Source organism: Phocoena phocoena, chromosome 16 (genome assembly GCF_963924675.1).
Source record: "Phocoena phocoena chromosome 16, mPhoPho1.1, whole genome shotgun sequence".
NCBI lineage: Eukaryota > Metazoa > Chordata > Mammalia > Artiodactyla > Phocoenidae > Phocoena > Phocoena phocoena.
In genome coordinates, this window is record NC_089234.1 from 57,712,523 (window position 1) to 57,739,352 (window position 26,830).

A 26,830-nucleotide genomic window follows, 5' to 3' on the forward strand; every position below is an offset into this window, starting at 1 on the left:
TAATTATACCAGGACAATATAACATCGTTCTAAATGCCTGATAACCTCATCCTGTTACTCAGGAAATATTATTTTTAAATAGGTGTGATAGATACCAACTGAAACACTCGGATTTCAATTCCAGTCCCAATTCCCGGATCCCCTCTCTGAGTAATTTAAGGACTTCCTCCAGATAGTTTTTCATATTCTTTTAACTGACATTTTATCTTTATACAGTATCTCACAGAATGAGCGCGCACTAAGACAATGACAGCCAAGAAGGCCTGTCATTTCTCATTCCGACAAAGACAGATGTCTTACACTGGCTTATGCCAATAATAGATCCAACAAAAAACAAAAGAGACTACACCTGCCGCTGATGTAAAGGCACCAATTCACGTTTGTGACACTCATTTGTCAATTAACAGATTTCTCCCATTGTTGACACACGAGACTTAAAAGATGTGGGCTCGAATGTGATGAATTAAAAAAGACAGATGAGTAAGCTATGAGCTGCAAAGTAATGCTATAATGTGCTTTAGATATGAATATCAACTGACACCCCTGACAGGCCATACAAGGTTTTATTTCATTTTGCACTGTATCCAGGCTTCATACTTTGTCTTCTTTGTTCGCTTTTCATCAGGCTCCTAACATCTCATTCTGACAGCCAGAGACATTTAAGGCACTTTCGTTTCAAATGCAAGTTAGCGTACTTGATTTGTCATTAAAATGCAAAACGATTGCCCTTGCAGGTAAATGTAGGTATGCTTAAAAGGTAGGATTTGAAAAGGAAAGGCTGAAAATGGTTTGGGTTCCTCTCTCTACCTCCTCACAAGCCTGGCCACCTCTGGGGGCCTGACACCCCACTGGCCAAAGACCTGCCCCGAAAGGGCCTCCGGAGCTCCAAGGTCCCCACAGTGGGCAGGGACAACACAGGGACTCAGAGGTGAGCTGGACCTCCCAGACGCTAGGCAGATCTCAGATTTACCCACATTTGAACCAGCCTAAGCACACACAAAGCATCTGGCCTCTGGAGAGGAAGCATGGAGAGACTTAGGTCAAGATGCTTGAGATGATCACTCCCACTGAGGCCGCCCCCACCCCCCGAATCTGATACCTCCTACAGGGAGAAAACACCACACCTGAGACTCTCCTGTGGGAGATGGATGACGGGTCAGATAGAAGCTTCTGGGGAAGACTTCTGTTTTAATGACCTTTAGTTCAGTAATTTCACTCTTTGGGAAATTATCTTAAGGAAACAGTGAAAAGAGTGAAACAGAAGATTTATAGGCAAAGATGTTCATCACAGCATTTCTTATTAACACGTAACAGTGGGAAACAATACATACGTATATGTTAACCAATAAGAAAATGGCTCAGTTATGGTGCATCTGTGAAAAAATATTACGCAATCACTGAAAAACCACATTATCCAAGAAAACTGAATCACATGATATAACATTAAGAGAAAAAAATAGGATACAAGTCTCTACAGCTGACCCTTGAACAACGCACGTTTGAGCGGCACGGGTCCACTTATACTTGGATATTTTTCAATAGCAAGAACTACAGTACTACACAATGCGGTTGGTTGAATCCCTGGATGCAGAGGAATCCTGGATATGGAGGGTCAAGTACAAGTTATACACGGATTAACCCCGACGTTGTTCAAATGCCAATTGTATATACAGCCCGAACCCAATTTTGTAAAAACTTACACGTGCTCAAATGTTAAGCGTGGAATACTGGTTTCTTTTTCAGCACTAAGCTCATAGTTCGCAATTTCCTTCTGTATATTTTCCCTGTATTTTTATAAAATGATTACTTTATAATCAGAGAAAAAGCTTGAAAAACCAATTTTAGAAAGTAAACATTTCTTTGGCACAATTTTGCTGTTTCCCAGCACCAACCCGCCATTTACACTTTCTGGGCCTCAATTTTCTATGTTAAAAGAAAGTATCAGACCAGTGGTTTTCAAACTGTGTTCCACAGAACCCTAAGGTTCCACAAGGGGCTTCTCAGTTTTTCCCAAGGACTAATTCGAATTTAACTTTTAAATTACTTTAACGATTTTTAACAACTAATTTAAGAGCGGTATGTTGTCTCAAGTACTTTGATACCAAATTTCAACACACTGTAGAACAGCGTATTATCCTGTGCTGTCAAATTAACTCGTTTTGGGCAGATCTTTGAGTCTCTTCCTACAGCTGTCTAGTTTAAACATTTCCTGGTATTTGCAAGGTGAAATTTAAGGGGGAAAAAAACTGTTACCGTTTGCAACTATTTATTGAGTGAACTAGTATTTACATATTGCACACTCAAAACCAAATGCGGGAATCATCTGAACACTGGGGCAAGTATCCAACTGCGTTTTGTCTCTCACCTCAATATCAAGCCCAGTGCTCATCTGAACAGCTTCATTGCTTTTGCTGACTCACTTTCCAAAATACCAAAGCCTTTTTTATTTCATAATGTTCTTTCTATGTAAAATTTTGTTTTACAAGGATCCTGCCACTAGAAAAATAATTTTGAAAACTACTGGATTAAACCAACTTACCTCTACCCCTCTCACAGCGTGTGGGTCTATGAAGCACAGCATAGAGCATCACGGGAGGAGTGGAGGACTGTGATAAAGGCGGGGGGCGGGGGCCAGGTCAGTCGCGGCTTCCACTCTTACCATGGGACGTTGGGTGAGGTACTTGATCAATTTAAGCCTTGGTTTATCTGTAAACAGTTTTTTTTTTTTAATCACCAAGTTGGGAGGGTTCAGTGAGAGAGAATGCTAAGCACTAGTTAACTGATGTTACGTCATTATTAGTACTTGTGTATGTGGGAGAAATGAACGGTTAAATAGTGGACAGCTCAACACGGCACAAACAGTTCACAGATGCAGACAAAAATGCTTTCGTACAGCCAACAGAAATTTCTTTGCTACACTGACTAATAAAATCCAGAGCCGTCTCTCTCTCTCTAGATTGGCTGGTCCACTTTCCTTTCCTCATCTATTTCCCTCACCTTCTCTATCATCTGACTAGTTTATACTCTGAATTACTATTAAAAGACGACTGTACTTCCAATCTCAGAACTCCACTTTCTATCTCTCTATGCACTACCTAAACGTGATTTTTTACAATTCTGGGAAGAGGCTCTAAGAAGCCCTTTTTGTGAAAAAGCTAACACAGATCCTGTTAGTTACGACAGAACCCATCAATTCAACGCAGATCAGAAATTACAGAAAAGGCAAACTTTTAGTAAAGGCAAGAGAATCAGATGGAAGAAACTTATGGATATATAGAACATAGTCACATGCTCCTTGCAAGGAAATACACTGGAGGACTACGATTTCCCTTTTGATTTGTACACCAGTCACAAACAACAAATGCAACATGAGCCCAAGCACAATAATCTCAAAGATAAGTCTGCTCAAAAAAACACAAGAGTCAAAAAAATGAAATTAACGATTTGGGGAATAGCTGGTTTTTTCGGTACATCACCTACAGGAACAAAACCCTTACATTTAGTACTTCATTTGATCTTCACAACGCTGATAGGTGAGTATTATCCCCTGTCTGGAAAAATCACAACACAGATTAAATGACTTGCTCAGTAGCTCACAGATAATTGTGATGGAGTAAAGACAAATAGTCAGGTATCCTGTCTCATGATCTCACTGTTTTTCTACCAGATCAGCTCCAGACAGAAGTCCTCTGGCTTCGTGGTCTCCAACAATGACTGAGCTTCAAATTAGCAAAACTTCAGTTTCTCATTCAAAACAAAAAATTATAATGACAAGAATGCATCATACGATGCATCATATGATATTAACTTATTGTCGTAACCATTTTGCAATATGCGCAGTTATCAGGTCATTATGTTGTACATCGTGGCCTAATGCAATGTTATGTATCAATCACATGTCAATAAAACCGGGAAAAATGCATCAGTTATGTAGTGTTTAGCGATTTACAAAGCATCTGCATCCAAATAACCTATCTCCTGTGCAACCCAGAGACACCCTGAGGAGAAAAGGGGACAATGTGCTTTGCCTGTAACTGATAAGAAAACAGACTCACGCCTCCTGAAGGGCTGTGTCCAGATTAACGGCAGCAGCAATAGGACTCACACCTGAGATGGATCCAAAAGCAGTAGTGGAGGCCCAGCCCCCAGAGGCCCCTTATTAAGAGCAGAGGGAGTTTGTTCTATTTTTGTTCTTGTTTATCTTCCTAAAGGAACAGGACAAGTTAACCCAACCTAATTTTCTACAGACTTCTAAACTACTAGTGTTTGATGTAAAGATTCACTGCCTGCAGTTTCTATCTCCCCTGAAATACGATAAGGTCAAATATAAGTTTGGGAAGAAAAACCAGCAACAACCTTGACGGGGGGCGGGGGGAGAGTTGTCCGCCGTTCATGGGCCTGGAAGACAATTTTGCTCTTCTCTGACACTTAAGTTACCAACCTACACTAGTTCAGCAAGATCTCAAGGACAACAATCAGTTGGAATTGTGGGAAACACAACGGAATCCGATGGGAGAGCCGAGGAGGTAGGCTTCGTGGTTGCGCACAACTGCACTTAGACCTTGGCTCCCCCACAACCAGCTGTGTACCCTGGGAGAAGTCCCTTAAACTCGGCACACTTTCATTTCCCAGCTTTAAACTGTGAAGAACACCTAGCTTGCCATAAGGCCTTAAGAAGGTAATCAGAAGAGGCTGATGGATGAATGGTAGTTACTGCTACCTTTTAAGACTAGTATCATGCTTTTAAACATCCACTGTAGCAAGTGAGGAATTCCAAGATTAGATAGCGTCTTCCAATAGCGGGGGACCTACCATGTGCACAACCCTGCTCTGGGCACCCCTGAATGAGAAGATGTTGACTCATCCTGGAAAAGCTTACATTCCATGGAGAGGCAGAGTTACTGCAAGGACCCCAGGGCATTCACAGAACCAGTAGCATGCAAGTCCTCCCAGGGGAGAATGCACCCCAAATGCCAGCGCTGCACAAACACTGAGATGTGGAAAAGCAATAATAACTATAATTTCTGAAAGATGAAGTTTCAAGCTTCGGTTCCTCGCCTTCTGAATGAGCCGCAGGGCCGTGGCCGGCACTAAGCAGCCCCACACTCGCACTCGTGCAGCAGCTAGAAGAGCTCCATTAACCGTGACCCTTCTAACAGGGTAATTGCCACGTATGCGTGTCAGGGCCGGCACTCGGGCCCTGCTCAGCCAGGGAATGGGCTGCCCTCCACCAGCTGGAGGTGGCGTGTCCCCGCCCCATGCCTCTCACTGCAGGGTGAAGGTTTGACGGGGAGAAGCCAAACCTCCCCGGAGTCCTGACTTGAATGGCCTCCCCCAAGACTCTGGCCTGACCAGCCTCCCTCCCTACCCAGCTTCTCCATCCCAGGACCACCTCCACGCTGCACAGCACAGGCGTCTGTGTCTGTGTGTGAGAGAAGGAACCTACCCTACTCTCCCATTCCTCTCCTCCTGGACTCCCACAAACTCCTGAGGGCACACAGATCAGGGTCTCCCCATCTCCACTCAGGACAAGCCTGGCCCCAAAGCCCCAACACTGTGCAAGCTATCTACCCAGCCCAGAAATCTTGAACCAGTGTGGCAAACTCTGCTCTCTTTTCAGAGTGGCCCAAGCCCGTCTTTTTCATGACGTTTCCTCTGAAGAAGTCCCCCTTCCTGAGACCTTCGGGGGCATAAGAACTGAGAGCATGACCCTGGCACTTAACTGAACTGTGCTGTCCTGTGGATATCCTGGGAGACCTGTCTGGGACCAACCCCGGGGCTCACCTGGGTCAAGTTAACTGCTCAGCCTGGCTGGCTGGGACCCTTCCTCTCCACATGTGGCTCCCCAAAGCTGCTCTCTAACTCAGATCAAGCTTCCAGACAGTGGATGGAATAACTATGCTTCCCAATACTCAGCCATAAAAAGAAACAAGACTGAGTTATTTGTTTTGAGGTGGATGGACCTAGAGTCTGTCATACAGAGTGAAGTAAGTCAGAAAGAGAAAAACAAATACCGTATGCTAACACATATATATGGAATCTAAGAAAAAAAATGTCATGAAGAACCTAGGGGTAAGACGGGAATAAAGACACAGACCTAGTAGAGAATGGACTTGAGGATACGGGGAGGGGGAAGGGTAAGCTGTGACAAAGAGAGACAGTGGCATGGACATATATACACTACCAAACGTAAAATAGATAGCTAGTGGGAAGCAGCCGCACAGCACAGGGAGATCACCTAGGTGGTTTGTGACCACCTAGAGGGGTGGGATAGGGAGGGTGGGAGGGAGGGAGACGCAAGAGGGAAGAGATATGGGAACACGTGTATATGTACGGCTGATTCACTTTGTTATGGAGCAGAAACTAACAGACCATTGTAAAGCAATTATACTCCAATAAAGATATTAAAAAAAAAAAAAGGCAAGAACCACAAAATTCTCAAAGTTGCTGGTAGATTTGGCTGCGGCCCTGTATTATTCTAATAATTTCACCTGAATTAGCCTTATCTCCACATTAAGCATACAAGCTTTTGCAAAGGGGTATATCACATCTCTAAGTTCCAGGTACTGGGGAACCTAGTATGCACTGAATATTTATGTATCTATAATGAACAGGAAGGGACTTCCCAAGAACAATGATACAAGTCCTCAGCCCTTGCAGACATCTCCAGACAGCTCCGGGGAACCCTGCTATCCTAAGCAGTCCCCACCTCCACTCAGTTGCACGATAATCTAGGTCATGGCCATATGAGGTGGTTTCTCAAAGACCTTGGAAACCACCTGGCCCTAAAGTGCATCCATGGAGGGTGCACATGGTTGTACACGGCAGCTAGAAAGCCCAACTGCAACCCTGCAGGCATTCTCCAAAACATGTCATCCCAGGCCTGACTTCCACCCACCAGCTGAAGAGGAAGAAGATAAGAAAAACCTTCAACTCTACAGTTAAATTTACCCCTACAGTCATTCTTCCGGAGTTTCACATCACAGGCTACAACAAATGCAGTGCTCCTCAGAGGCAGGACACTGGACAGAATTGACCTCCGGGAGTTACTGGCAGCCTCCGTTCTATACGCCAGGTCAGGCTGATTTTGCCCACCAGAGCCCAGCCTCCGAGAACAGAATTCAGGGTACTGGTTTGCTACAACCAGTTATACAACTGGAAGGATGGTTATCCTTCTGTGATTTTAGTCCAGCTCAGGCGTCTGAGGAAGAATTCACAAGCGCCAACCAGGACAGACCCATGATTCAACTGTCAGCACAGATGAAGACAGCCTGCCCTCTCAGGCTCACCCTCAGGGTCCTGATCACCCACTGCTCTTGGGAGGTTTCGAATCCTGAGGAGGTGAGCTACCATAGTGATGCACTTAGAAAGGACAGGGAATTCATTCTGAAAAAATAAGTCCCTGAAATAAAATGCACACTCCACCAGGCAATTCCAATGCACCCCCCAAGACTGATGGGCAAGTGGGCGAGTGCCCGTCATCCAGCTTTTCAGGTGGACGGACAAAGGCTCTTAACGAACTCCACACCCTCTCGCTTCCTGCTCCACCAACTCCACAAAAATGCATTTTAGTAGATGCAATCATCAGAGCTGCTGCTGAACAAATATAAAAAGTAATTCGAATTTGAGGAACAAAGCACCTCAAAACTCACATATTTAAACAGCTATATGGGTGTCTGTCTCAGTGAAACTGAAGAGTCTTGGGAAAAATGGAGACTTTGCAAACAGCATTCTGTTTTCTGTTTGAAAAGAATTCATCTAAATTATGCCCCGTGCTGTTATTTCTTTAGTAGTACGAGGGCAAAATAAAGCTAGCTCCAATTAGGGTGACTTTAATTGTAAAATAATAAAAATGAAAAGAGGCTTCCTTTGCCATCATCCTATGTTCTCACTGACTGACATCTGCTCTACATCTGAGCGCCTTTCAGGAGAAAAGACAGGGTCTAAAAACCAGCAGGTGAGCAGAGACTACAGACAGCAGCAATACTACAAACGCCGCATTTTGACAGTGGTCAACAGCAAAAAGGTTTTTCTTCACACATTTTCTCTTGGCCCACGCCCCTCACTGCCTCTCACAAGTGCTCACAGCTCTCTCTGGAGGTATATGATACCTGGAATTTATCTATTTTTGGAAAACAAAGCTACACATAGAAATCACGGACTCCTCTTTGACCCGTAACAAACTAAATCAGGCTTGAGTTCCAAGCATCATTCCCCACCCCCCCTCCAACTATGAAAGTCTTTTCCGCTCAGAAGGTCCATGCATTTACTAAAATAATTTGAGACTTCATCAGAAAGGCCATTATGCCTGCAAACTCTAAATAATTTAAATGATTCCTTGTATATAAATATTTCATATCAGAACTTGATTTCCAAATGCAGCACACATGAAGAATGACCATACTAAGCAGTGGCTGAGTACATCCTGGTGTTCCACAATACAGGCAGTATCTTACTGCCACAGAAAGAATGAATTCCACACGAGGTTATGCACGGTTATATGTACCGCCTACATACAAATAAAACTGCAGCCTCTGACTCCCGCTCCTATCAGACTAGGAACTTATCCAGTGGAATCTTCAAGAAAAGCCAAGGGAAAGGCTTTGAAACAAATTTCTAATTTGTTAAACTGCTTCATTTTCAGGGGATTAACTGGGGCTTTGATAAGGTTAGAACTGATGCTGAATACTTGAACTGCCATGTCCTGAAAGCACTCAATTTTATCCTTGGGTGAGACCACGGTAAGATTTTAAACTCTCCAACCTTTAAAAAGCTCTGGCCTCTAGCCTCATCCTGTGTCAATAGGCAGAGGGGAAAAAAAATCCTGTTTCTAAAAGTTGTAAGAAACAGAACAAACAGGGTTGAGATGCGACCCCAAGCCTGAAAACATGCACAGGTTTTCCCTGAGCGGCATGAACAGCAGTCATGCTAAAAGCGGTGAACAAAGAACAGAGAGGCACGATCAACACCACTAACCAAGGCTCCAGGCAGCACAGAATAAACCAGCTCGAAACATATGGGCACTGAGACCCCACAGCAACTTTCCAGGCAGCCTCAGGAGTGCGACAGCCCAGGAGCCTGGGCAGCCTTGAAGTGTGGCAAAGAGAGGGTGGGTCTTCGCTGGAGCCCCTCCCCTGCCCTCTGCAGCAACCCTGGCCGCTCCTTTCCTCTGTCTCTTCCCAGAGTACCCAGGGAAGAAGGCGTAACAAGATCAAGTGGGGCTAGAACCAAGTAAAATACATCCACTTCTCACCCCAAGCCAGCGGCACATATAACCCCCAAATGTACCATCCAGGAAAGCACCTCCTAGCTGATGGAGACGATCTCTCTCTTTCTCTCTCTCTCTCTCAAACTTTCTTTTACCAGGACAATAGCCGAGAAGACAACATAACTCCTCAAGCCTTAGCAAAAGCTAAATCCTGCCTTCCTTCAGCTGCAGCATTCAGCTTGATGTAGTTAAATTAACAAAATGTCCCCTTGACATTTAAATTCTCTTTTTCTTTCCTTTTTTCCTTCTTGTAAGCAGAGTGGGGGGTGATGCGTAATAATATGTCAAAGACAAAGCAACTTCAAAACAAAATCAGTTACTTGTAAACAATCCTTGTGGGGCTGTTTCGCCCCTCCCCTCCCCCTCCCCAAGAAAAACAGCCCTGCCAGTTGTAATAGAAAGCGAAGTAAAGATAAATCAATTAGCTTGCTAATTTCTCCCGTCTCATTTATTTAGCTCTGCACTGTATTTGTCGTAATTGACTACAATTATGTTAATTACTAACTCCAGTATAATTACTATATTTATTGTCATTGAGCAGGCGATGTACCCACAGCAAAACTGGCATTTGTCGGGCATCAAGAAAGCAAACTGTCGAGAGGTGATTCTCGGCAAACTGGCGGATGTGGCTTCGGCAAATGAAAGGGCAAAAGAGATTTCATGCAATGTTAGTTTGAAAGCACCGGTTCATTAAGGATATTAATTTTCTGATAACTACACATTTAAGCGTGACACACTCGTGCCGTATCTACAGGATTTCGCAATTATTAATGCGTGACAGTTTCAAATGCTAAGTGAATCAATTAAACAGCAGCATTCACAATTTGAGAAGAGATAACTGCTTCATAACTACCTAAGACTACAATTTTCACATGACAAAAAAGAGCCATTGAGGCGCCTTCAAAACCTGACAGGTCAAGAAAGAAGTTTGAAACAAAAGCACCTTACAACCATCATCTCTCCTCTTTACTTGTCAGATCAACTTTGCTAGTGTCTCCCCAGAAACGGCATCACATGCCAGCTGCCACAAGGTGATTTTTCATGTCTTGTCAAAGAAATCTTTTATTCTATTTGCTCTGCATTAACATGTTACATTTATTGATCAAGGGCCTGTTCCGCAGCCACAGCAGGGCACTGAGCTCTCCATGCCTACAGGGCTTTGATGTCCCGGTGACATTCGAGCCCGAATAATGCACATACTAAATGGATTTAATGCAGAAATGTGTTTGGGTCTGACAGTTACATTAATAATAGCCCCTCACACTGATAAATATGCAATTGCTACTATTAAGAGTTACCCAATTATGGGGAAAATATTTCTCTACCTTATAAATAAATCCATCAGGGGAAAAAAAAAGTTTTAACAATGGTGCATTTTTAAAAAACATTTCTCCAGCTGCAGAAACTAGGCAGTATGGGGGTTAACACCCCCTCTCCCACCCTCCTCTCCTATTGTTTTTAGTAAGTCTTGCTTTATCTCAAAAATGGTTCTGGGAATTTTTTAAAAAGCAAAAAGCTCTTTTGTCGGTCTTCCCTGCTATACCCGTCTCTTATTTCTTCAGAACCAGAGAAAAAGCAGACACCCAAGAGACTGAAAAATTGGGTCCTGTATAAACTCAGAGAGGAGCTTAGGGGAGGTGGGGCAAAGGTGGGGGGCACGTAGCTGATCCCCATAATGATGGGTCTGGAGGAGGGGGTGTCTTTTTTTCTTTAAACTCTAAAAGGAAACCTGAGCATGTGTGTGTATGTCTCCTCCTCATTTAAAATCCTAAGTGACCTTGTGCTGTGGCAGTGATGAGGGTGTGAGTGCAAAGGGGAAGAGAAAGCAGCTGGGACAGGAGAGAGCTTTTATTAGGAAAGTCTCGGCCAGGGAGAATTCATAGTTACTACATCCCTGCAATTAAACACAGACACCCAGCAAAATACATAATCACTCCCCTTTCATCATAAAGGGGCAGGGAACAGCTGAAATCACCAGCACAGCAGTCCCCAAGGAGACAAGAGGATAGAGGCTTTTCACATGGTGGGTGTGTGCACGCTAGTGAGTACATGTCCAAGCACATACACAGACATGGACACACACACACACACACACACACACACACTCTTCTTTTCCCTCCAGAATCAAAAGTCATGCATGCAATCATCCATCTCAAGGCTCCCCATCCTGAGGCTGGGACAGTAGAGCCATGGCAAATGCTGAGCCATTTCTTGCCCTGACAGTAACCATCTGAGCCACGCCTCATAACCCAGAGGAGGCAATAAAAGCAGAGGAGGTGGTCTCTGGGAACCCCCAACTCCCAGCTGGCCCAGGCCTCACGAGGTCACCAAACTTTGCAAATCAGGAAGGTGTGGGAGAAACTGGAGAGAGGACACCCCTGAGGCTTCTGTGGTCTCCAACTTGGAGCTGCAGGATCCACTCTGACCCAGCTTCCGTGAATTCCACAGGCTGCTCATGATTTTATATAACAAACTCCCCTGCCCCCAAGGAAATATAGGCTTGGAAATGACCGCCCATCTTCTTGCACAAAGAAAGCAATGATTTATACCATGAGAAGCAGTCTAGAGTAACTGCAAAGCTGAAGTCAAACCACCAGGGCCATTTAATCCCAGCATTTAACCATCATTGTGATCTGGGGGAGATTTCTACCCCTATCTGGGCCTCAGTGGCTACGTTGTAAAATACTATTGGGAGGACTGAATGAGCTAACACCTGGTAGGTGTTCTGCCCAGCCTTGGCATGTAGCAAGTGCTCTATAATATTGCTCATTAATAAGGAAAAAAAACATGGTGTCTAATGTCACTTGTTTGACCCCTTGTCCCTGGGCTCCTTTGCAGGGCCGAGCAAGTCACCTCTGGGTACTCATCTGCAAGGCTGCTTTACTTCATCAGAGAGCCAGTCCCAAGCTCTCTCCTACAGGTCTCAGAGGTCTTCCTCAGGGTGCAGCTGGCGTGGGGGAGGGAGGGTTCTTTGGTCTAAAGCTGTCCCATGCCCTACAAGACATTTAGCACCCCAGGCCTCACCCACTAAATGCTAGTCGAGTCCCCACCGCCATCACTGTGATAGAACTTCATGGTTTAGAAGACAGGAGGCCAGTGAGTAGAGAGTCTGAACGGGTGAAACTCGCCTGTCTCTCCCCCGATTCCCGAAAATCACCCCTGCTTCCAACAGCCACCCTGACAAGAGAGAGCATCACCACTGCATGTGCAATGACCTCAGAGCGGAGAGCAGGGCAGGGGGAGAGGGTAGAGCGGGGGGCCCAAGCTCCAAACAGCTCAGAGAGAGAAACTTTACAAAAACAGGAAAATTAAACTGAAGGCTCTGAAGGACATAAATGGGTGAGATGAGAAATAAAAGGCATTACTGAACAAATGTACGAATTTCTCATCCTGCAGGCAACACTGTAGGAAATATGGAGACAAGGTTTATGAAAGCCCTTTCTAAACCACACTGCGAGCCATAGGGAACATCACCATTTATGAGAAAGCTGAACCTCAGGAAAGCCCCAGGGTCTCTCAGTCAACTCACTCCGAAGGTCCACCACTTCCCCAGCTCAGTCTTATACTCTGTGGCTCGATACCCTATTTTCTGGCCAAAGGGTAGAAATCCATGAAGTCAGGACATTCTTGGGGGAGGGAGGCAGCAAACTACCACATAAACCTCACTCGCAGTGGCTTCCTACCTGCTCCCTTGGGTCATCTTCCTTCCCTCCCTTCCTGTTTTCCTTTAAACTGTTTTTGGTGGTTCTACAGTAACAAAGTTCACTCTAGAAAGGGTCATAAGTCTAGGAAATCAAAGTCTTGCTATCGAGACATCAAATATTACCTGCCAGGTCATTGTCCACTTCACCTTTTGACTGTATGTTCTGCTGGTAGCCAGAGACACTAGAATGGCCAATAATATTCTGGGAACAAAAAAGGTGCTTTTCATAGCATTGCCCAGATCAGAGAGAACACTGCTTCCAACGTACATAGACCCTCACCTCCTTGAATCACTCAGGGCTTATCAAGGCCCTAGAACTACTGTGAAAATTCACTAACAGTTTCTCTTCCTAAAGCCTATCTTTCCCAACATCATCTCTTCCTCTCAAGTCTCACAAACATGATGAGGTCTGTTGCCAACCCAAAACCAACATCAGTGAGCTCCCCAAGTAAGACCACTACATTTGGGTTTTGAAAACAAGTATGAACAAGGCCCCTGACTGCAAAGAAACGGTTTGATGAAGACCCAACACCAACAGAACATGCCCTTCCAGCTGTTCTCCTAAGAATCTAGGCGGGGAGTTCTCTCTTACTCATTCCTAACCGTGATATGAACAAAGGAACGCTCCCAGTCGGGAAAGATGAAAAAATGTGAGCAAGGTGAGTGGGCTTTAGCCTATGCAATGTCAGACAGTTGGAAAACTAAGGTATTTGTACCAGTTAGAATAGGCTAGGTTACACTGCATTAAATAACCTCACGTCTTGTAACACAAATTTCTCGTTTACAATCTATATCCAACATACGTCAGCAAGGGGTTCCGGTCATTTACGCTCAGAACCCAAGACTGATGATCATAGTAAGCAGAAGAGAAAGTGGCAAATCATGCACTGGCTCTTAAAGTTTCTGCCACTGGTTATACCAAAGGGTGCAAAGATGTGCAAACATACCATATGCTTAAAGAGGAAATTTGAATGTTTGTGAGGAACCCCAATGACGACCAGAGAGTGAAATGGCCCTATGGAGGGCCCCTAAGAGTTGGCTTTTAGCCTCACTAGCGCCATGTTTAAGCACTAACCATAGCTCTGCTTACTCAAGACCTATTACGTGCCAGGTAATTTGTTAGGCACTTTACACACAGTTACACACTCAGCATTTTTGTAATTAGCCCAAGGCCAGTTAAACAACTGGTGAGTGACAGTCCTAAGATTTCAAGCCAGGGCGGCCTAACCCCAAAGCCTTGGCTCCTTTCATTACACTGCCCATTTTCCCAACTGAGCAGCAAGCTAACAGGCCCAGTTTTGTCCAGCATTAGTAACAGGCATAGACATGGTGGTATGTCCGTCCTCGAAGATTTGACAGCGTACCAGTTGTCCACCTCATTCCCTGGCAGGGAGGACAGAGCCACCCTTTCTCTGTTGGAGCTGCCCAAACTCCCCAGCCCATCACTGTCATCCTGGACAAAGCCAGAGAAGCAGCAAGCTCCCACCTAAGGAAGTTTCTCCTAAGCAATTCTCCCATCCAGTACATTTATCAGAGTGATGCTAAGTAAGATACAACTGCCAATGATTTTTAAAACGTAAGCTTCCTGTTGCCATAGATCAATTAAGCCCTCTCAATTTTATTGCAAGATTGACACAGACGTGCTTACCACCGTGTGCCACGGGAGCTCTGCTCTGCCCACTGTGTTCACAGGCTCCGCAGGCAACCCACCCAACCCACTCAAGGCCCTTGGGGGAGAGAAACGGGCCACCAGAGAGAACACTGCCCTTTCCCAGTCAGGGAAGAAGGAAGATGAAAGCTGGAACAACTCATTACCGAGATCTCTTTGGCTCAGTCAAGGAACCAGAGGACTCTCTGTACTGATCACAGAAGTAAAGGAAAATACGAAAACCTCAAAAACGAGTTCAAGTAAGAGTTTGGGACAATGGATATTCAAATACTCCTGGTAGCAGAAATCGGTATAACCTCTCTTTAAGGCAACCTGCCATCTGTATCAAGGCCCTCTGACAATTCCATTTCCAGGAATTTGCCCCAAACAACTAATCAGAGACATTCATCAATGAGTATTACAAGGCCATTTATAATAGAGATATTTATAACAGTAAAAATCTGGAAACAATCTAAATGTCCAACATTAAGAAATAAGAAACCATTAAAAACTGTAATGCAGTATTTATTGAGATGGGAATATGCTTCCAACACAATGTAAGTAACAGCATCATTTAAAAAATATTTGGCATTATGAAAGACTCCAAGACAATAAAATGTTAACAATGGTGATTCCCGGGTGGTACCTGGGTGGTGTGTTTCAAGATTTCTAAATTGATCATTGTTGGTTTCATCATTCACAAGACTGTCTTCAAAAAATAAAATCTAAAGTACAACGTCATGCAGATGTAAACATTGGATTCCTGATCATTAATGCATCTAAGTTTACGGGACACAACTTCACTCCTCTTGGCTGTTACGTACCTAATATGCCTATTAAAGGGGGGATGGCAGGACCCTACACCTGAGAATCATGTCCAGAGAGCTGGTCCCAGTTCAGTCATTGCAGTTCACCTGGTTTTCATCATAACAGGAAGAATGAGGTCTGGACTGAGAGAGCAGGTAAGGAATGTTCGAGTCTTTTAAGGGAGCCAGAAATTTTATTTGGACCTTTTGTCTTGCTTCCCTTTCCAACCCGACAGAGAACATACCGCCCAGGGACTTTAATTCCCTCCAGGACAGAGTCATAGAAGCAAGACAGTCTCAATTTCCACGACTTTCTGCAGAGTTTACTACTGGACAACCCAACTGAGGTAGAGATGGAGTCACCATAGTTAACGCAGGAGACAAGACCCTAAGGTGTAACAGAAAGAAAAAAATAAAAGTTCAGAGCTTTTAAACCCATAACCACACTCCCCTCCATCATGAACAGGTGGCCATAGAGACCATCAGCAGAAACATCACTTTCATGAATGAAATTAACAACGATGATGGGCTATGAATTAATAGACAACAGAGAAGGATGACCCTATCACAAGTGGTTAACTGAAGCCTGGTGCCTCCGTTTTACCTAACATCTTGGCAAGAATATAAATCTGGCCACATGAGAAATTCTCATGTTAGTATAAGCATGGAATATCTCTGGAGGATGACAGAAATCAACTACCAGTAGTTAGCAGTGCAGACGGGAACCAGGAGGCAAAAGGACCTACGTGTAAAGGACACTTTCTTTTCACTGGCTGCATGTTTGTTCCTCCCAAAGACTGTGCCATGTGAACGTATTAAATATTTTGAAATGAATAAACAGAACTCCTTGCCTAAAACCAAGCTGTACTCTGAAGCACAAACAGACTGCAGCTGATTCTGTGATTTATGAGATTAGCAAAATTTGTATTAGTGGCTCTCATCCATTTAAGGCAATACCTAGAAATGACTCTGGATGAGAAAAGGAAGCCTGCAGAGACGCTCTATAAAAAGGAGGGGAGGGGTGATTCTTCTGAATATAACAGAGTAATAAGAATTTTGTGTTTCTGAGGGCAGCTCTGGAAAGAAGATAAGTGACATAGGAAAGCCGAGAAAGTGGCTGAGAAAGAGGGGCACCTGGTCACATGCAGGAGACCTGATCCTAATGAGAGGAATCGCCAGGAAGAAGGTCTCTAGGGCAAGGGGGTACCCAGAAGATTTCTAGGAACAATGCTACCCCAATGTGTCTCCTGCTGCGTCCAACAATTACCACCCTATTGCCCCCAGCACACTTTGAACTGGCATAATACACGGTAACACTGTGTTTGGCTTCAGAGAGATGAAGGGGGTGTCCCAAGTGGGGCCAGACAAGCTGCCAACAGGGAGAACAGCAGATAGAGCAGAGAAAGTTAGAACAGGGAGCTATGGTGAATCCAGGTGGAGAGCAAATACAGGGTGATATGCTCCCCCAAATTCCATGGAAATAGTAAGGCAGGGCTGGGAAGAAACCTACAGAAGGTGGGATGGGGATTCACAGTATTTCCTTTGGGTATGATGATCCCTGCAGCCTGGTGGGCTAGTGACATCTGTCACATTCCCATCTATTTGGAAGGTAAGTTTATTATCTTCCTCTTCCCTTCTCCTCCTTCTCTCCCCTCCCCCATTTTTTTTTTTTAAGAGAAATTAGTTAAGCATCTAAGTCGTCTTTGAATATTCATCCAGCTGGAGGTAGAGACCAGGGCCCGAGTAAGGTTGCATCTTCCTCTGACACCCAAGATAAACAGTGCCACCTCCCTTTGCCCCCGAGTTAGCTTAATAAGACCATCAAAGATGAGCCAATCCCAACATAACCATGTCAAGCCAGGGTTACTTTTCTCCACTGTGGTCTGTAACACCTTCTGACTTTGTAAGTCCTAATATAAACCCTTCCATTAGACTTCATCCCTGCCCCAACGCAGCTATAACCCACACATTGACCACAACAGGGGTAAGAACAGGTTCCTAACCAGAAGGGATCACTCCTCAAACTCAACACTTACAGAAATCTATCTCCTCAACAGCAACAAAAATTAATAAAAATCTTAACTCCTCTCCCTCTGAATTTATTCCACCGACCTCCTTCTCACAAAATGTTCCTGCCTCCAGGACCCGTCATTTCCTGTGATAAATCCTTTTAGATCCAGCCCCTCAGAGCCAAGAGCCCCTTCTCGCCACCAAGCTCGCTCGGCACACACACACCTCCCAGGATTCCAGCCCCTTCTTTGCCAAAGGGAGGCAGGGCCCGGAGCATGACAACGACGGCTGTTTCCTCAGAACTGGCAGCCCAGTCCCATGACCTGTGATTGCTGACACGCACTCCCTCACAGGGCCCAGCCTCCTGAAACCCACGTCCGGGCTCCCAGTAGCAAAGCAGCCACCCCCTGAGCCACAGAGCCCCAAGCCCCTGGAGGCCGGTCACATGGGAAGAACTCCTTCCGATGCCCCAAGGAACGCTTTGCCTGAGTCTGTCCTGGGGAGCTATTCAAGGGGCGCCCGTGTCTCAGGCACTGTCCAGTCCAGGTTGTGTATTCTGTCCCCAATTTGGGTAGGGGCGAAAAACCATCCTTTGTTTCTTTACAGTCAGTGTTTGTTGGCATCCTCTCATCACTCTATTACTTTGCAACTTTTCAGTTTCCACATCTCTCCAGAAGCACACAAACCCCTTGGGAATCAGGGAGAGAAAGCACACAGCACCCACTCACTTGCAACACAACTCCCTGGACGCCCCTTCCCTGGAGACCATGCATCTCATCTGTGAGTTCCTGAGCACCAGCCCAAGAAGCTCTGCTGGCTTAGCTTCAACTCCCCTCTACCCTCTGGTGCCTTAAAGCCCCGAATTTTGTCCATCTTCTCTGGAATCCGTAATTCCCAAGTGTCCCGACTCAGAAGACATTCGGCAGCATGGAAGCAGGAAAGTACAGAAGCCCCGGGGTGGGATTCCAGCTCTTCACCTCTCCTTCCACCTTAACACAGTTTGTTCCCTTCCCAGGACAGCATGGCTCTAAAGGGGACACTTAGGAAAAACCTCTGTGTGGAACCACCTCGTTAGGAAAAGCCACCACCCAGATCCCTGCCCATTTGTCCCACTGATACCTGCTTTCCAAGAACCTCCTAGCTCCCTCCCCGAAGCCCCCAAGCCAGTCGCAATTCAAAATCTTTTAGGAAGAAATGAAACAACTGTCTGTTTTCTCCATTGGAATAATACAGACGATCACCCTTACCTTCTCTGCCAAGTTTGGAACAGTTGTTCAAGTTTCCCTCCCACCTACCCCATGCCAACAGTGTTGTAATTACTTTGAAATACCATCTGGGAGAAATCATCATTGCAAATATTTAAAGTTCCAATTCATAAAAAGGCAAAGATTCCATCACACAAAAACACTCTACCTGGGATTTGGCAAATCTTTGGGCGATGGAGTTATCCAGGAAAGCATTCCTCAACACCCCCAAAGCACTTGTTGGTTCTACCTCACTTTCTCCCCAAGAGTAGTCTAACTCGTCTGCATGGACATCAGTGAGAAATTAAAAGAACAAAGTGACGCTGACGGCCCTCTCGTGACACATGTGAGATGCTAAGCTTGCTGCTTTTTCACCGGCGCAAAGAGGGGAGCAGAGAACCATGTGAAGCAGAGTCAAACCTTCGCGGTGCAATTCCACAGGTCTCACAGCCCTGTACCCTATGCAGAGCTGGGATGTCTGACTGGGATGTCTGACTTTTATCTGCAGGCCGTTACCAGGGGGACTGGGCCTCCCAGGCCTGGTCTGTGTCTTGTGAAGGTTACATACCTCAGAAGGTTAAAGCTCAGATCAAGCCTCTTTGCAAAATGTCCACAGTCCCTGCCGAGGTGCTCTGGAATCTCTCTGCAGTCCTGGCCTATGTAGGACACCTGGAAATTAAATGGAACAGAAACAATTGTGGCCAATGGAAATCACCCAGCTGCTCACAACCCTGCGTCACTGATCCGATGATTGCTTCCGCAACTTGAAACACACGCTTCACACACGAGAAGCCCCACGTGTGGCTGTTTTCCTGATCAAATCAGCTTTGGGGGCTTCAGGGACTCTGCCAACAGCTCCCCTTTGCTGGTACACTTAGCATGATGGAGACTAATCCCAGCACAATGGAAACTGGACTGAAATTGGCCTGATTCAGATGTCCCCAAAAAAACCCCAACGTCAGAGCACGCTGGTATAATCACAGCAATCAGCCTCTTGCTCAGGGGCCTTCCCAACAGCTGCCCCTCTGGCTCTCCTGCTTCCCCTCCTCTGCTCCCACCCTCCCCCAAATACCCCGCGATGCACATCACCTCATAAAAGACAGAGCAGATGCGCGTACCAGCATCCAACCTGCAGGGTGCTGGAACAAATAGGGTTGGACAAGAAAACCTCCCCAGACCGCCAATCCCATCCTATTTCCACCGTGTATAAAATGTCCTCCACACTCTGAACGAAGCTGACTCAAAGGCGATGGGGCAATGATGGGTGGCCAGAGCTTCCAAGACCCTGTCCTCCAGGGATCCTTTGGCAATCAACCCCACTCTGCTTGCAGAGCTGCTCCCTCAGGCATTCTTTTACTTATTTTATTATTATTATTATTATTATTTACCTAGAGTGTGCCCAAACATTAAGAGGCTGAACTGAAATTTGATCCCAAAACTTCTGGCTGTGACAAGGTCAGAGGGCTTTCTCACTGCTCCGAGCACTGAGTTTCTGAAACTGACTTTTACAGATAGCACACTGCAGGAAGGACTGGCAACTAATTCCAAAACCAGTAAGACAAACCAGTGACCAGTTGGCCAGTGGGTCACAGTACATGACGCTTTCCCACTAAAGGACCCTACCTTCAATTGCTCGGCAGAAATTCGTGGCTGTAGCCTTGATCCTTTCCCCCTGCAAACCCTCATTTTTCTACACATACAGACAAGGATGTCTTGGAATTAGAGAGAGGTGTCCAGGGGGGTGGGGAAGTTATGATTCCTAATTGAGAACAAGAATATGGTGGCCTTCTTGCATCCTCAGGTACTGGGTTAAACTGTATCAATTACTAATATTTCGATCATTGTAGAACTACACAACAGTACTTTCATGTGGCTCAATCTAATACAAGTCACGCTGCACCCTAGCACCCTCAATTTTTCAGGTCATCTCTCAACCCTGTCCTATCCAATGGGGGCCAATCGTTGACGATACAACATCGTGTATTCACTCTCCTTCGGTAACTTTATTCCTGGAGGAGACAAAGTGGGGATAAGGGACAGAAAAATAGCTGACTCCAATAAAATTATTTTGACTTAGGAAGATACAGGCTAGAAACTAAAGAGCTGTAAGTTCAATATGATACCCTCTCCCCCTTTCTACACGAGACCCATCTTTCTTCAGAACTCCTTGTGTAACAAATTAAGTTCTGCTTCCAAGCAGAGATGGAAGTTATACACTAAGGAGAGACTGGAGAATCTAGGGATTTCCATCACTCAAATGTGTACTCCATCGGCAGCTTCTTCTGTATTATATGTTCACATTGGTCCCAAGGCCCAAGGTGCTCACCTGAAGACCCATCCCTTTCACCCAAAATGCACCACCATCTTGTACACATCAAAATCATTCAAGACCTCTGCTATATATGAAGCAGAGGCTGAGCTTTCAATGTAGGAACTGAGTTCTTTCCTCATAGGGTCATCAAGGGCTAAGTTTAGTAGGGACTCAAATCAAAACCCCTCGTTTTATACAGGGAAACAGACTCCAGAGGCCTGCCCACTATAACACATCTTTCTTAATGATAGAGCCTGGACCACATCTTGCACCAGGAATAAGGACTTCCAACATGCAGGCCACGGAATTCTTAAATATCCACACGTGGATGTGGATTTTCTTCATCAACAAAATCCAGTGGTGCATCTATCATCAAGTTTCGGCTTCAAAATGAGTCTTCCTAGCTGAAAGGTCTAGAGCTACCTCATGACACCGTGTGGAAGGCCCCAGAAGAGTGTCAGAGCCTGGGGAAAGAGGGACATTTGCTCCCCTTTTGCTCCTGTAGGATTCCACTTCAGAGCAAACAAACACCAAGGACAGCTATCACCATGAAGCATTCGGATCATTCACAACATGTCTAACAAGGATTCCATCAGCTTGTTTTATTCCATGGTCTTAACAGCGCAATATCCCCAGAGAACTAAACAAAGCACAACTTGCTCCTATTCCACAGAGATGAGGACCATGTCTCCAAAATTTTGTAAGAAAACCAACTTGATAAGCCATCTGCATGCTTAGACCACCCTCACGGTAAACTGGAAGCTTTCTGAGATGTGAGTTAAGTCAACCATGTTGAAGGGTCCAAATTGGCTGGAAAAGGCTTCAAAGCAGCAAGCAGTCACTGCCAGGCACTGCAACCAACACTCATAATGAGAGGAGAAACTTATTCAAGAAGTGCTCCTGAGTGGAAGACATGACCTCTCAGGATGTCAGGAAACTTTCTGGAGCATGGGACCACCTAACATAAAACAGGAAGCCAGAAGAGCCAGATCAAAAATAGTTTGCATCTTCAGCAAACAAGAGAAGGGATACAGAGCTTAAGAGATCTTAAATGGCACAGAAGAGCCCATCCAAAGTGAGAAGTCATTGCATTTAGTCAATTCTCTTGATGTTGAGTGAACTGAAGAACAAAGTTTCGTACTTTTAGTTTGCCTACCTTATGTAACATGCACCCCAAGACGTCTACCCTGCGTGGAATTACAGCAGAAAAGGACACCATTATCAGGGAAATGAAAACATATCAAGTTCAAGACCCTTACAGTGAGGAACACCAGACGGAAAAATAAGAATGTCTTGGTGGGATACGCAGATGTACACACAGCCAGCTCCTCTGAGCAGAAGCTGCAGAAAATTACCAAACTGCAGAACACTGAGGGTTTCTCTTTGCAGTTGGGATGGTCTGGCTCCTGAACTTTTCCGTAGTAGTCAGACTGAGAGGAGATCATTTTAGGATGCCTGCCCCCACCCAGGGGTGAGGGATTCTTAAGTTCACAGTACTGGAAGCTCTGTGAGAGTAGAAACAGCTCTGGGCATGAATTTGGGTCCCTGTGCTCCTACTTACTAGCGGTATTATCTTGGATGGGTCACAATCTCATGGAGTCTGTTCCTCTTCTATAAACTAGTTAAACACGAACCACCTCCAAAGGTGTTAAGAATAATGTAACTACTAACATTTATTAAAAGCTTACCACCTGGCTCTTAACTAGTCAACCCTGATTAAACAGCCCCATGAGTCACATATTACCCTGTAAGTTAAAATTGAGGAATAGGATAAGTTGACATATTTAAAGTACACAGCCCTGTCCTGGGCACCTAGTGGCCACTGGGTAAATAGTTATTGAATCAGACCAATATTCCTGTGGCAGGGGTTTCTTATTCCAATGTCTTTCGGGTATGAGATTTCAGTACCCAAATTTCAAGTTTGCATTTATACCTGCAGTTGTATTAACGCCCCTACTTTAATTATCCTAAGCTAGTGGAAAAGGAAGATTGAGGCTTTCGTACTGAATATAAATGATGCATTCAAGCCAAAAGAAGACCAAATGGAGTCAGATCCATGTTAAAAGATTTTTACAGAGAAACGTGTAGGGAGGACCACCTCATCCCCGAGTGTGTGGTGTTACAGGTCTGTGCAACTCCTCAAACCCAGGGTGATGGCCGTCAGCCTACAGCAGCACTGAAAGCAGTGACCAAGTTTCAGCAGAACATCATCCATCTCATTAAATTGTTTAATTTTACGGGTGTTACGGTTTTCATCTCTACACTTAAGCCATCCCTTTATTTGGGGCTTATAAGTCTCTAAATACGAACTTAGAAAAAGTTCTATCTGGTCTTATGTTTGTATACTTAAGCAATATTATAATAAAAACAGTAATGCTGTGGACTTCACAACAAGTGGGGTTCCCCCCCCCTTTATAAGGATCCCACGTTTGAGAAGTACCATGTAATACACATTCAAGGTGCTATATCTTTTTTTTTTTTTTTTTGCGGTACGCGGGCCTCTCACTGTTGTGGCCTCTCCCGTTGCGGAGCACAGGCTCTGGACGTGCAGGCTCAGTAGCGGCCATGGCTCAGGGGCCCAGCTGCTCTGCGGCCTGTGGGATCCTCCCGGACCGGGGCACGAACCTGTGTCCCCTGCATCGGCAGGCGGACTCTCAACCACTGCACCACCAGGGAAGCCCAAGGTGCTGTATCTTATAATGGCTGCAAGAGGGAGAATGCTAAAAAGACCCTAACCCCAAGGCCACCACTCAGATTCACTGATCTAGGAGGTTTAGAATACGGCACACTAATGACCCAACAGCATTTTCCCCAACCTGCCTGCTCCGCTCCTTCCCTGGCAGCTCCATCTGTTTAGAACTGTCCCCAAGGGCCCAAAATGCCTCACCCACAGGTCAGTGAATGTCCTTGGGCAGTTTGGGATGTGCTAAAATCAAGGGGCGCAAAAAAAAAAAAATCAAGTTTGGGAAACAGGGGAAGAAAAAGGGAAAGGGAGGCACAGGAAGGCGCAGCCCCACTGCCAAGTCTTCCATGAAGCTGCAAGAAGCTACACCCAGAGAACCCTGGGTCTGAAATGCAGAGACCTAGGTTCTGGTGGGTCAGGGACCCTGCTTGGGCAGAGGTCCTCTCCTCCAGCCCTTCCCCCAGCAGCCTTGTTAACTCCCAGAAAGCCCCTTTTCCCTGCCTGCTAAATAAGATGCATCATTTTAACCTCCTTCCCAGGCTGGTACCTCCCTGGTCTGCTCCCTTCTGAACTCTGAGAAGGGGAAACATTCCCTTAGCCCAAAAGTAACCTCAAAATCTAATTCTGCCTACAGTACATGCCTTAGGCAATCCAAGGGGAGAGCCTCAACACCTCAGAACCATTTCTCTAGGGTGTGCAGGGAAAGGTGGGAAGGAGGAGGGCTGGCTTAATCAGAGTTTAAAAGGGACACCTGGCTTCTCCAACAAATAAAAGGCACCTGGTCCCCATAATGGCTGAGTCCGTCCCTCCAGCAATGACTAACACCACCTAAGGCTTCACTACAGGGCTGACAGCAAGTAAAGCTGGATGTCTATCACCTCGGGTTGAAACTGGAGTGTTGCCATTTCCCATGGACGCCTGTTAAAGAAATCAGGACCAAAATAAAACTGTAGAACTGTAGCCTTCTACCCACCTCTGATTAGGGGCCTATGGTCAGAAGCCGGAGCAAGTCTGCAGCAGAACCCCCAACCCAGCGCCTGCAGGGATGCATCACGATTTTCACTGTCTTTCATAGATTCCTTCCTCCGAGGGGTAGCGGGGGGAAAATAAAAACCCATAGCTACAATTTATATTCTACAACTGCACTGGTGTACAGACAAATATATTAAAACGTTTCTTTAACCAAGGTTCTTTTTTTTTCTTCTGGTTATGAAAGAAAACTTTTTTTGTGGGCCCGGGAAAGTACCGTGGGCTGTGCGTACTACCCACTCGGCCTGATGGAGAGCTCCGCGGGCTGGCCCCTGGTCAGTGAGCGCTGGGGCTGGAGGGGACCCTGGCGACCTGGGGGCCTCCCCCCTCGTCCCATCCAGGAGGTGTGCCAGGCGCAAATCCGAGCCCGTGCTCACCAAACTCGGGTAGGCCTGGGCATGGAGCCACTCCCCACCTGCCGACGCAGCCCCCTGCAGTGAGGCAGGGAGCCCCGTCTAACCTCGGGACGCCGCTCGCCCCAGGGCTCCCTCGCCCGACCAAATGTGCCGAGGCGGGGGCGGGGTGGCCCCAGCATACTTACTTGAACTCCACTGACCACAAGCCCAGCCATGGCGACGGGGCGGACGCGCTGTACCGAGTGCGGAGCGCGGAGCAGAGGCGCGGCGACGGCGGCGGGCAGCTCGGGGCGGCTATTAGTTCCGCACTGGGTGGTCAGCTGACCCGGCGGAAGCCCGAGGCGCGGGCCGGGCGTCTGAACCTCGGCTCAGCTGTGCGCCCGCCGCCAGCGCTGGGCCGGGCCTCGAGCAGGTGAGCCTCATTCAGCGCCCTGCGCGCCGCAACAGGTGCCCACAGCGCCCGCGCCCGACTCACTGGCGAGACCGCCGGGCTTCCCCGTGCCCCGCCCCCGGACTCTACGGCTCAGGAAGGGTCAGGGCAACGGGAATAGCAGCCCCATCTCATGCCCAGAGCCCTGGCGCGTTGGTAGGGGCGCACTGGGGGATGGAGAAGCAGGGAGGTCTCCCATCACGGGCTCCCCATCGCAGCCGTTAGCCAGGGGCGTGTGGAGAGCCAGGACTGTCCTCCATTTCACAATCCGGATTACATAACTGTCCTCAACTGCAGGGAGGAGGGGCATATTGGGAACTCCTGTCCCCAACTCTGAAGGGAAGAGGGCAGTTGAGAGATTGAAAGGACACCTGATGGGGTGGAGTTCCCATTTGCATGGGGAGGAGGGAATTGAATTTTTCTATAAATAAACCACTGGCTCAGCTAATAGCACCCCACTTGACAGGAATACGCCCTGGGAAGAAGTGCTGAACGATGTCCCCAAATTTCAGGCATCCCTTATTCTCTCTTCTCACAGGGAAATGTTAAATGTGAGGCTGGAAGTCGTCCATGGGGTCAGCTCCCCACACACAGCTTTGCCTCATTTGGAAGTGAGGGGTAGCCCCTGCTGCCTCCTGTCTGGGTGAAGTTAGGCCCACGGGACGGGTAAATGGAAGCTCATGCCTGTTCTCAACTGAAAGGACCCTAATTTTCTCTGTATTTTTGCCTTCATACCTCCAGCACCAGGATGCACAAAGCTATCACCAGAATCCAATTCAATGTCACATTATCAGCCATCCCTTATTGCAGCTGAGAGGCAGCCCGGCCTTAACGAGCCTTTCCATCCTGCTCCCTTCATACCAATGAGTATAGGCACCATTCTAATAGAGAAGGGAAAACTGGGTCCTCACGCACCAGACTCCAGGTCTCACAGGCATTCCAGGGACCTCAACTCAGTAGGCCTATTGATGATTGTAGCTCCCCATCTCCATCAAAGGGGGTGTTCACAGGACTTTTCATTGGTCCCTGTGTCTAAACAGCACTTAGAAGGCGCTGGTTGCGCAGCTGACGGTGATGATTACGATACTGGTTCAGCATTCTGTGGCCCTCATGGTTCTCTCTCAGGCCTGGTGCCAACGCACTCTAACGTGGGGGTTGACCTCTGAGGGTTGACCCGCCTGCCCTTCTCTCTGCTGGGAGGAGCGGACACAGCAAAGTGGAGCTGTAAGAACACACACTTGGCTGTGTTTACCTTGGTGGGTTCCAGGAAATGCTTGCAACAAAAGGCCCCACAGGCCAAAAGAGAAAGCTTGCCCTCCAGAGATAAGGGGGATCAAAGGGA

The 26,830-nt window shown here is 46.4% G+C and overlaps 1 protein-coding gene across 1 annotated transcript in view; it reads right to left on the bottom strand.

The window, feature by feature from the left end:
- The window catches only part of LRMDA (leucine rich melanocyte differentiation associated), a 1,124,791-nt gene extending 1,099,053 nt beyond the window's left edge, over positions 1-25,738 (bottom strand). Inside the window, exons 1-2 of the mRNA XM_065894827.1 lie at positions 25,244-25,738; positions 19,248-19,348 (exon numbers count right to left, since the gene is read on the bottom strand). Coding sequence (XP_065750899.1) covers positions 19,248-19,348; positions 25,244-25,273 — 131 coding nt within the window. The 5' untranslated portion in view covers positions 25,274-25,738. The remainder of the gene's footprint in view (positions 1-19,247; positions 19,349-25,243) is intronic.
- Positions 25,739-26,830: the final 1,092 nt, after the last annotated feature.